The 12630-nt window shown below is 42.5% G+C and overlaps 1 protein-coding gene across 2 annotated transcripts in view; it reads left to right on the top strand.

Moving 5' to 3' along the window:
• ate1 (arginyltransferase 1) overlaps positions 1-12630 on the top strand; it is a 58724-nt gene that overhangs the window by 17484 nt on the left and 28610 nt on the right. For both annotated transcript variants that reach the window (XM_084374893.1, XM_084374892.1), the window contains exons 8-9: positions 5223-5255; positions 11531-11712. In XM_084374893.1, the coding sequence (XP_084231019.1) occupies positions 5223-5255; positions 11531-11712 (215 nt within the window). The remainder of the gene's footprint in view (positions 1-5222; positions 5256-11530; positions 11713-12630) is intronic.

The raw sequence follows: 12630 nt of genomic DNA, 5'->3' as shown, positions 1-12630 counted from the left end.
TCCTGTGGTATTCATATAGAAATGGGAAACACATTGTTGATGTGGTGATGGCACATTTTGGTGCTGTGCCATTCTTTGCCTGTTGCTACCTAGGAAGTTGGATCACTTAGTATTTGTGGAGGTATTTATTAATCCATTAAAGTATTACCTAGGGACAGAATGTGGAATACCGTCAGCCTGGCTAAGAGCCAGGCGATAGGAGAGATTGTGTTGTGTGCAAGTTGAATTACCCAGCCAAAATTGTACTGCCATTAGACAGTACCATGTCCTAGAGGGGAATGACTTTGTTTGTTTAAGGATGTGTGCATTTCCTGTCGTACCATGACTGGAAGGGAGCCAGACATTATTCCTTCCACATCTAATCATTCTTTCCTAACAGTTGAAGCACATACTTGCAATTATTTAGACACACACACACGCACACACGCACACACACGCACACACACTAACTCACACTTACTGTTCTTAACTGTTGAGCTGAGCCGTGACTCTGAGTTCCTGCACATGTGGCATTCATTTTCAGGAAAACAAATCCTGTTAAATCTGTATTTACTCTTCTTGATGGCCTTAACCGAGACACGTAAAAAAAAGGGAAGGAAAAAACTAAGAACAGCCAATAAAATGTATCAGTAAAAATGGAAGAAAAAAATGAGGAAAATAATTTTTGGCTCAGATAAGCTTCAAGCTATCCGCAACATGGTTATTCCTAATAATGAGAGATTGAATGAAACTTTCCGTAACCAGCATGTTTACCATTGTAGATCCGCTTCCTCAAATGTCAGAGCTTTTTGTTTAATTCTTCCCATTAACCTGAGCATCGCAGCTTGCGCCTCTCCTGCACAGTCCGCACACTATAAACAAGGATCTAGTCGGCAAACGCTTGGTGACGAGAGAAAGAAACATTATTTGGGTTGCTTTATTTTAAGGTGAGAGAGTGAATACAGGCACCTTGACCTTCCAATAAGCACAACGATTTGAGTGAGTAAAGTGCACAATGACGAGAGTCTAAGTAGCAATTAGGCTCACGCAGATGCGTGTGTTTATATGTACAGTACTGTATGCGTGTGTGTAAAGACACGACAGAGTGTGTGTGTGTGTGTGTGTGTGTGCGTGTGTGTGCGTGTGTGTGTGTGTGTGTGTGTGAGACGGCTGCTTGCCCTCCTAATCGTACACAGATGAGTGTTTACTATAGGAAAGGGAGAGTTGGAGAGGAAGTGATGGACTCCATGTGTTGTCGATGAGAGCGTTCCAGAAGGCGCTCTGGACGCGGCTCCATTTACAGACATATGTGTTGTTGTATTAGAGATAGAGAGGAAGCTGAGATTGTAGTCACATGTTCATTCGCTTGCTGTCTTCATGCCTGAGCGACTGTACCCGCACATTAAACTGTCTATCTCCTGCAGAGAATGTGTGTCTGTGAATGAGTCTGTCTGTTTGTTTGTGCGTCTGTGAAAGCCTGACGGGGCCATGAGGTCTGTTGTTTGTCAGTGGCTAGAGCGAGGCCGAACCCTGCCAGGCTCCAGGAGAGCAGCTGCAAACAGCCAAGCGGGGTTGACACGGCAGTGGAAGGTTGCTGCGGTCCACTGCTTGTTTCCTTTTGGTATGATGACTGCCTGGTAAAGATGGAGGAGGAGGGACTGAGGATGGGTGGTGCTTGGAGCTAGCACAACTTGTTATGAAGCACGCAACAAAGTGTGCATTTGCATACATTAAAGCAACATTATGTAACTTTTTGACCTTAAAATAACTTCTTCAACATCATGTTGATGATACAGTGTCTTGTAACAGGGTGAATGGTGTCTCTGTCTCAGCCACTCTGCCCCCCCATCACTTGTTTCTGCACTATGTAACTTCAGTGAGAGGGTAGGATCACAGCATTACATACATGTTTACTTCAACATACAAGTTTCAACACATAACACTGTTACAAAGTAATGAGGTTTGTTTGTAGTCAGCACCTACTGACAAACTGTTTCAGACCTTGGATTTGTATTTATGACAGCAGTGTTGCACTCAAAAACTGTGGGGGGCACCAAATCGCACAAAATGCCGATTTCTACATAATGTTGCTTTAACAAGCTCCAGTGTGTGAAACAAGTTATACAGCATGTAACTACAAAGTCAAGTGGAGATTCTCAGTTCCACACACACAGCAGCCAGTGTCGGAGCATGGCTCCTATAAATGATGTCATCTAATAAGTGCAGCTGTTGTGCTGTTGGTAAACCATTTGGCTTTTTAGTAGGTTTCATTTGTGCCCTTCAGCAATACCGCACATTGGGAGGCTTTGCTGTTGGTAAGTTATTGATTGGCAGAGCAGTAGCCACTGTAAAGTTAGGGGTGGAAAATAACACTTTACTGGATGGTTACACAGGTGGAGAACTTGATAAGCATTTTCTTTGCATGAGCAAAGATCATTGTCGACTTAACAGTCTCCAATTTCCATATCATCATGGAAAGTATAAAACCTTTACAAAATACTCCTGTTCAGCAGGCGGAAATAATTTTAGCTCCTGTCCCTTGTATGTGTGACACGGTGATGTAGTGTGATGTCATGAAGTCACAGAATTAATGGTGGGACAACTGACAAGGCGTTTCACGAGCAGTGTTTTTTGTGGGAGATAGGAGCTTCTGTTGGTGTGGACAGCTTTCAATATCTTTGACATGCACAAGATCCTTTATAAAACTGAAGGAAAGCAAAAAAACAAACAAAAAAAACACAATAGGTCTCCTTTAATATGAAGAATATGTACAAGTGTAATTTCATGCAGAGTTCTAACGAATCCACTACTGTTTATAGTTCGACATTTTCTTTCTGGGATCAATCAGCTCGGGGACTATTGTAGTGACTTCATCTTGAGAGTTTGCAAGTACAATCTGTCGTTTGGCCTTGAGCAGGAAGTTAAAATGACTTGAGAGCAGATGTAGGATGAGAATCGCATCCGTATTTGTTCTGTGCTGTTCCGTATATCCCCTCTTCCCCTCTACGCCTCTCCATCCTGGTGTGAGGTTCAGTTGAGGTTAAAGGCATTGTACTGCATCTCGTTGTCATATTCAGCACTGCAGGGAGCACAGTTTGACTTTTGTAGCTCACAACAACACTTCTCAGCAAGAACTGCATGCATTGTCTTTTAGTTCTGTTGTTTTGTACACTGACTGTATCCCTGCTTGATCCTCATATTTTAAAGATGCAGTGATTTTTCTGACTCTGGAACTGAGCTAATATTTTATGGATTTAGTCATTTTTATGACCAGAATACAACGCAAGTGGGCGAGTTTGAAAGGCAGTCAAAAGTGTTTGCTTCAGACGAAGTTAAAATAGAAATGACAGGCAACGGTGCATCATTCTTTGGCCCCTCTCTGCCAAAACATCTCCCGTATTGTAGGACACTGCATTAGTGTCACCAACACGCACAAACGGCGAAACCCACACTCTTTTTGGATGAGTTGAGGCTACTGGCAGGATTTTGAGTTGCACCTTAGCCAGGACCGTCCCACCCAGTGAACCATGCCGTCAGCAGTCATCACTAGTGTGCATAGACACCCACCCACACACGCACACAGAGAGAAAATGATGGTGTGCTTGTGGGAATGGTAAAGATAGTATGTGGCTGTACAGTGCTGCTGTATGTAGAGACACCAGCCTATTCCAAACACCAGCATTCATGACGGAAAGTAAATCACAAGTGGCAGAGAAGCTACTGAGCCTATTGATTGTCATTGGCTTACGTTTATTCTTACATTCTTTCTGAAGTAATGCAAAGTGTTGGATAAGACTGACAGACCTTCATTAGGCTGTTAATCATATGCAGTCAGTGACAACAGCTTCAGTGGTGTCGGTATGTGAAACTGCAGTTAAATCTGTTTGACCCCCCCTCCACACATGAATTAAGGCATTCAAAAAAATCTCTAATGTGTGTCTGACATGCACAAAAACATGATAACCACATTTAAATCCTTAAAATGCCACCCACTCCTTCTCCGGCATTAAAAGTTCCAGAATATACGAATTAGCAAATATTTGTTCATTTCACAAGTTTGACTGCTGAACACGCCCGCCTCTTAAAATCAGATTTTTTTAATAAGGACAGAGAAAATGTACGCTTTGAGCAGTGAATGTTAAAACAGCCGTCTAGTCGAACTGCACACACATCATCCTGCACAGTGAAGCTCAAACATTCAACTGAAGGAACCAAAAGAAATAGACATTTTTGACTTCAGCAGCATGTGTTTGAATGGAGATTTTCACTTTCCAGAATCCTGTATTCCAACCTGACGAGAATGAAATTCCAGGAAAAACCTCTCTGAATCAGTCCAATATATTGCTATTAACAACCCCATATAAACCCCATACAAACCCAAGTTGGAGTCAAGTATTAAGTGAGGGAAAACTCGTTATTAACAGAAGCCATTGGCTAATAAGTGTCGCTATGTAACCCCTATTTTATGAGCTGTCACAAAAGTCCTTGTTTATTTAGTCCTGTCTGGAACGTTTCTATCCAATGTTTATGATACTTTTTGTTGCTGTTCTAGACCCATGTGTGCTCAACAGAAAGTGGAACCAAAGTTGAGCATATCTGCAAATGAGCGACATGGCTGGATTGTAGCATTTCCTTGTGAAATCTGAACTTGAAACTGTGGTGTGGCATATGAGGGCGAGACAGACTGGGTAAACCAAAAGCTATCCATCACTGCTCCACTGTGGCTGTGCTGGGACTCATTATAAAATGTTTCTTGCCTTGAACATGGAAGTGTGCTACGTTTTTCCCTGCTTTTCTGTAAATACACTGCTCTCAATCCTGGCACTAAAAAAGAAGCAGCACAGGAAATAGTAGAGAGAATGGAAGGAAGATTTAATGTTTCCACAGACGTAAAGCCCCCCGGTAATTGATATCTGATGTGCATTTTACAGCGTGTTCAGAGATAGGCAGTGCTGATTATTTAAGCTGTCACTATGTCCTCCCTGGACCGTGAGCTTCAGTTGATAGGCTAAATGTTTGCATTTGTGTAAATACAGTTTCCCTTTTTATGCTCCTTTGTAAATGGGGGCAGGGGGGCGGCAGTTGATATGTGACACCTGAGTGAGGAGAAAACAGGGAGGAATAAACTACGTAGGACGGCAACAGAGACGTGTATGGTTTTCATTTATGCCTTTTCAAAAGAGTTGGTGACCCAGAGAACTAACTGTTTTTCTCTGTTTCCCCCCCTCTGCCTCCCTCCACAGTTCCGGAGATTTCTCTGTGATTCACCACTAGAGGTATGTATTTCTTTTGGCCCGATGACAGTTTAATAAAACCGCTTTTAAATGTCTCCGTTCATCCATATGTGTGTTACCTGTAATAACTTGCCCCGACCGAGAGAAGGGCTTCCTGCTGAAATTACTGTCATGGAGATGATGATGATGATAATGATTTGAAAAATGTCCAGCGTTTCAGTATTTAGTTCTTCATCAAACACACTCAAAAGAGGATAAAAGTACACTAGCTCCCCTCATCCGGCACATACCTACCCAACCACCTTTGCTCTCTCTCTTCAAAAGCCCTCCAGCTGGATTGAGGGGAGGGGGGTTAAGGGATTCAGAGAGGGGGTTTTGTTTCATATCAGAGGGGTTTTAATTTAGCCCCGTCTAAGTGAAGGGGGGTGTTGAAGGAGGAACGCAGTGAAATGTGGTGTCCAGATTGCCGTCTTTAGACCGGTCCATTTCCTCTGGCCTTGACAGAATGGGACATACCACTACTGCTCTTCACTTGGTGTGGTGTGCTACAGACTGGAGGCTGATTAGGCAGCTCTGTGGGCACCAGTTGGAGACCTGACAGATGGTTATCAGCCTGGTTAGCAAAAATAATTCATTATTAAGGCACCATAGAAAGTTTGATATCAGCTTCTGGTGCACTCATTAATACAATCTTTGCCAGTAATCCATTTAATGAATGCATTTTTAGGTGGTCATAATTTGCGTTATTAATCAGCGTTACCAACATGGCTACCGCTAACAGCCTGGCTACTGTCCAAAGTAGAAAATCCTAATCTCAGTACTATGAAAAGCAGATTGAAACACTGGGTTGTTTGAATAAGTAGGTAGGTTTTGTTACTTAGTGATCTAGTAAAAAGAATGCCAGAAACACATATCAGCAGGGGAACAGACTTTGACACAACACCAGTGCTCTCCATTGAGTGAATGCCTGTCCGTTCACTCTTGGTTCTCTCTCTCCCTCTTCGCCTGTACCGGCTCCTCCATCAGCAGGTTTCTTTTTCTATGGTAGTGTAGAGTAGTGTGACATTTTTCTACAGCCATTACACTGTTCCAGTAGTATTTTTACTTTAGAACGATAAGTTAAAGAAAAAAAGGTGTCTATTCCAAGTTTAAGTACATATTTTAGGTACTTGTACTTGAGTATTTTTGTTTCATACTACTTTATACATCTACTCCACTATATTTGAGAGGGAAATCTTTACCAATTGAGATTTTGCACAAAACATATTGTGAGTTTACAAATTATGATCGACTGCTACAGATTGAACTACCAAATCATATATAACATTACAGATCAAATGATGAGTCCATTAGTGGATTGACAGAATTATTTTATTTATTATAAAATATAAAAAAATTATTATTAAGTCGTTTTTTCGTTCCAGCTTGTCAAAAGTGAGGATTTGCTGCTAGCCTTTGTCTTAAATTACACTAAACTGAATGAGGTTTGACTGTTGGTTGGGGAAATTAACTTATTACAAGACAAAGCAAGAAAATAATAGAATAATCTAAAAATGAATAATGACAAACACAATATACACTCTATTCACCTCACCTTTACTGTATATGCAAATGCATAATTGTAACAAACCCATGGTAAAGGATATAAATACCCTCTCCACTGGTTACAATAAAGGGTGTGGATGGCATGGATGGAGTGAGATGTAGGTGCAGCCGGGCATCGCTGAGCACTTAGCTGGCCTGGTGAGCTGCAGCCTTCAGCAACACCAGTGGACCTGTTGGGTCAGGACAATTACACCAGCAATTAGACCCAGGATGGGCACTTATTATAGCCACTTTAATAGGATTGAGGTCCTGTAGCACACACGAACTGACTGACACAGAGACACACAAACACAGTCACTCCGTGTTGCCCCTGTGGGCCCCCTCAGGTCCTCACTAATGAACATCATTAGTGTTTATAGGAAACAAGCTTTTATCACCTCGTCAAGGCTGGCGGCCAGGCACACTGAATTACACACACATACACACACATGTGCACACGTACCGTGGCACACTGCCTCACATATCTTCGTTCCTTCACTGTCCCCTCCTCCCAGACTGGTTGAGGAGGCCATCACCATTCTTTCAGCCCCCTCTCACCCAACTAGTTTTATTTCTTTTGTCTGATCCCCCTCTCTGTCTCCTCTTGTCTCTCTCCAAATGCTCTCCTTTTCAGAGTTATTATGCATGGCTTTCTGAGCTACCTCTGCGTGTTGGCCTCCATCTGTCTCCAATCAGAGTGCTATTAAAATACACACACACAGACACTCACCACATGGACCTGCATACTGTGTGGTTCATCAGCTCTCATGTAAGCCTGCATTTATACAAATGTATGCAAACGGCATGCTTACAAATCAAACTGCAGCTAATTAGGACCCAGGTTGTCTGACTTGTTTGTTTGTTGCTCGGTTCCATTTAACATAAATTGCAGAGGATTCATGCTGGAACTCAGAGGTAATTAACACCAGCTGTCACTGATCCCTCTGATTTTTGTTTTTTAAATACATCCATGCACACAAACAGACACTTGGACACATTTATGCTGCCTGATAAACAGTGTCACATCTGTACCTGCAGACGGTCATGCAGGTGCCTGTCACACAGGTGCTTGGGAGGTTTAAGTGGCATGTGCTGGAGAAACTCTAGGGTTTATGGGCTGGGTGGGGTTCATGCACTCTTTCTGTTTTCTATTTATTTTTCTTTACTGCCTCCTAATGTGTCTAACCAAGGGGCAAACACTCATTACCAGGGGTGTTAGCCAATTAGTCACTACGATTTGTATGGCCACACCTCTCAAATGTTCTCTCTCTGTCCTTCTGTGGATTGCTTCCTCTTTCTACTCTCTCTGAGAGGAAGAGAGCAAGTATTTCTTTTACGTAAAGAAACAGAGATGCACATCAGCAGGGAATGCACCAGCTGTGTCATACCATAGTAGTGAACACACAGACACCACTGTACATGCCTCGACTGTAAGCCAACAGACAAGTCTATCCACTGCATCTACTGTCAGATAAGAGAACAGGTCTGTAGATGAGTGAAGTAGTGAAACAAATTTCACTTTGTCCTTTACAGCTGGAAAGGAATTAGTATTTTTGTATATTAAGAATAATATCTGTCATGATCAGAGATATGCTATACCTGCAGCCTCCTTGCAGAACCTGTGTGTGTGTTGGACATGTGAGTGTAAGGAAGAAAGGGAGTTAAAAATGTGTAAATTCAACATCTGTTGTTGGTCAATGCCAGAATCATAACGGCATCAATGCCACAGTAGGTCTAACAACTCAGTGCTGCAGCACGCAGAAAAACAACATGGTGAACACTTGACCCTCCACTGATTTGGTTTCCACTTAAAAGCAATTAATTGGCTGAATGCTATTTATCCACGGCAGTTAGCAGTAATAAACATTTTTAAGCGCAGTTGAAATAAACAACACATTTTTAGGTATTACTATTGAAATCAAATACAAGAAATTCAAGTAAGCTACAGATAAACATAATAAATAAAAACACATTAAAGGATTTTTCCAGAGATGATGTGTCATTCACTGATTGTTTTCAGGAGATGGAACGTACTCAAAACTATTTCCAAAATCTGTTCTTCAACTAATATCCGTGACATTGGAACTGTCTAAGCACAAGCCAAGCCTTTGTCTATTCTGTTATTGGAAAACAATGCTCCAAACAACTGCTTTGATCAGATGCTTCGTGGAATTTCATTAAAGTGAATGTCCAAATTGGGATTTGAGATTCATGTGTTGCACATAAAACATTAAATGAAAAAGACATCAGTGCACAGCAATATGTGTTGTGTAGCTGTGCACCTAGCTTTCAAGTAGCACAATCCCATATGGAAACAATACAATAATGAAAGGTCTAATAGGAAAAAAAGTAATTCAGAGCAATAGGACTGAACAGTTTTAAAATTCAAATTGCTGGTGACACAATATTAGTAAATCATATTGCAAATCATATCATAATCAAAATAATCATTTAGATATTTTTCAAAAATGTTCGGCTCTAACTATCATCAAGGGACGTTGTCATTTCACACAGGACAACAGAAACACAGAAACGAAACCCCGAAAGTACTTTTTCAAGATTGGGATCATTTTTTGCTGGCTTTCTATTTATTGTTTATGACATCATGTACTGTCAGTATTAGTGATATTACAGTACATCATGTGAAAAATACGGCACCCTTTAAGATCGAATACTCACAGCACATTCATGTAAGTGTAACAACCATTACAGCCAGATTTGGTTTATCTGTGGGTTGGATTTATGAGAATCAGGAACTTTACACAAGTATCTGAAAGGCAAAATCATGTGCAAGATTCCTGTTTCTGACCGTAGTAAATTCTACCAAAATGTTTAAGCAGGCTAAAACAAACATGCAGTACACCGCCTCCTTACTTTGACGAGCACACTGCTTACATTGCCCTGCATTCGGGCCATATGAGAGCGATTTGGGGCATCAGGGGAAGCTCTGGGGTGGTATGAAGTGTTCCAGAGAATGTTTAGATTGTTGTCACGGTGGCAAGGACACAACCATTAAGCTGTCGTCTGAGGTGACGTGCAGGTCAGTCAGACAAGATCGGCCTTGAACGTGGTATGAACTTAAAAACAAACGAACAAACTCAGACAGCCATTACTTCCATCGCACTGGCATTCGCATTCACATAATTGTGCGCAAGCATGTAAAATCGAGGTGGGGTAAGAAAAATCTCCCTCTCTTCCACACACTGATCACCTTCGCTCTTTTTCTTTTTACCTTTTACTTACAACTTTTAAATGACACAGTCGGGCCTCTGACAAAGCCTCCAGTGTGTCGGGGGGAACCGGTGCCAAGAAATAACAGGCCGCCTGCTTACACAGACGGACAGTTCCCCCAGCCTCACACACACACACACACACACACACACACACACATACACAGCCACATAGATTGCAGTGCTCGCTCCAGATGTGGTGCCTGTCACCCTTCAACGCCCCCAGCCCCAAATCACTGTTTTTTCTTCTTGATTCTTTCCTCCTTTTTTGGCCAGCCTGCCAGGCAGTCGCAGCTAATGTGTAATAAACCCCCATCGTCTCTATCTCATATCATATGTCCTCTGATGTGGATCAGCAGTTAGACAATTTAATCATCCCTTCCCACCCAACTACCCACACATGCTCGAAAAGATGAATGGACTCTGGTGTACATTGTGTCAGAGAGGTAATCAGACCTGAGCGCCGGAGCTATAGGGATATGATTTTAAATTTTTACTAGCAGCTCTATGAGGGAAACCTTACATGGAGAAGAATGTGGCACACAGTCACCCCCGTTGGTGATGTTCAGACCTCTGGGGTCACAGAGCTGTAGGGAGTGTGTGTGTGTGTGCCTTTTGTTTCTCTTTGGTCAGGTTTAATTTGGCCCGAGTGTGGACTCAGTGGCGCGATGGATTAGCAAGATAGCTCTCTCAGTGTTGTGATAACTAGCAGCGTCTGTGCTACTTAACTGGGTCCAGATGAACGTTGGATGAAGGAGAGGGATCCTGTTACTCGTGCACTGAAGAAAGACACACACACGCACGCACACACAAACCAATACACTGGCTTAATATGACTTTTAACCCTAACCCCAAGCCTCTCGTCTTAAGCCTCTGTGAGAAAAGCACTCAAGTGTCTTGATTGAAAAGCCCAGCGTGTAGATCCCTATGAGAAACGCAATGTGTGTCAAACACTTAACTGTTATATTAACGGGGCAGACTCGAGCACGCGGGTGGACACCTACACCCACATTCTTTCATGCCACATGGAGGGAGCAGACGCAGACATATAGGAGAAAGCTTGGCAACACTCCACCACCGCCTGGTGAAATGGATTTCGCTCATGCAGGGTCTTTTATTAAAAAGTCCTCTCCTGGAGTGTTTCTGTGGGCCAGCTCCCCCCGCCACCCCCCCCACTCCCTAACTCTGAGCTCCTGCTCTCGCTCCACATTTGGGAGTCATTAGCAGGCCGAACGTGAGGCTACTGTACACCCCCACACATAATGCGTGAGGCCTGGCAGGGAAAAGCCTGGCTTATAATACACCATCATACAGGTGTGTGTGTGTATAAGACAGAGAAAGTCGATCTGAAAGTTAAAGCAGGCCTATTAAATACCACATTCTCATTCCACTGTGATTTATATATTTTACATAAAATGTATATTGCACACAAGAGTGTTACAATTGTTTTGACCAGTGACCACCTCCTCTTACTCTTCTCCTCACTTTGCTTCTCCTCCCTAGGCCGAACATTCTCCAGATGGGCCTGAGATGGGCTACGGCTCCTTCCACCAGCAGTACTGGCTGGACGGGCGTATCGTGGCAGTGGGGGTGATCGACATCCTGCCTACCTGTGTGTCCTCTGTCTACCTGTACTACCACCCAGACTTTGCCTCGCTGTCTCTGGGCTCCTATTCTGCTCTCAGGTTGGTTGCCAGGCCACGTCATCCCTTTTCTGCTGTTTCGAAAGCCATCTTATAATTATCGCGAAACCAATTTGGATAATGGTGGAGATGATTGTAGCCCCTCTGGCATGTAAGGGATAGTGTCAGAGCTCCTGTTTCACGAAATCAGGACCATGTTTTTGTTGCTTCATGTCATAAAGAGGATGCTGCAGTTTGCTCCGATCGCTATTAAATTCCTCCTTAAATATAACCCAATGGTGCACAGTCCAAATTGTGATGAAGAGGGCAGTATAGTTTTGGCAGTATCCAATTTATTAACTGTCTTAAAGGGACGGTTCATACGGAAGCCCTAAAGGGCCATGCATTCATACATTTTATTTCCTCCGTTTTCCCGTGATAACGAGTTAATTTCATTTCTTTTCTAGAGATAACGGGATAATTTTCTCGAGATCTCGAGATAACGAAACTTTGTTTTCGAGACATAACGATATAATTATCTCGAGATAATGAAACTTTGTTTTCCCGAGATAACGATATAATTTTCTCGAAATCTCGACATAACGAAACTTTGTTTTCCCGAGATAACGATATAATTAATTCGAGATCTCGAGAAAACAAAACGATAGTGTAGTATATTAAATCATTGCAGGAAACATCATTCAGTGTAGCAATGTCAGAGGAGCAGGAGCATATCGATCACCGCGTCACATATCTTTTCAATCAAGGCCTGACACAGGCAGAAATAGCATTATGCCTTGCTATTACAGATAATATACACATTAGTGTGCGTAATCTAAAAAGACGGTTAACAAGGCTTCAGCTATATCGGCAGCGCAATCTAAGTGAGCCTGATGTCGTCGTTAACTACATAGCTGACCAGTTACGAGGTCCCGGGCGTCTCCATAATCTCAGGCCTATCATATCACAGTCATTATCTCG

This window comes from Pagrus pagrus (assembly GCF_965226575.1).
Source record: "Pagrus pagrus genome assembly, chromosome: 15".
NCBI lineage: Eukaryota > Metazoa > Chordata > Actinopteri > Spariformes > Sparidae > Pagrus > Pagrus pagrus.
Note: the sequence above shows the minus strand (reverse complement) of the source record. Positions and strands in the feature narration are given on the sequence as shown.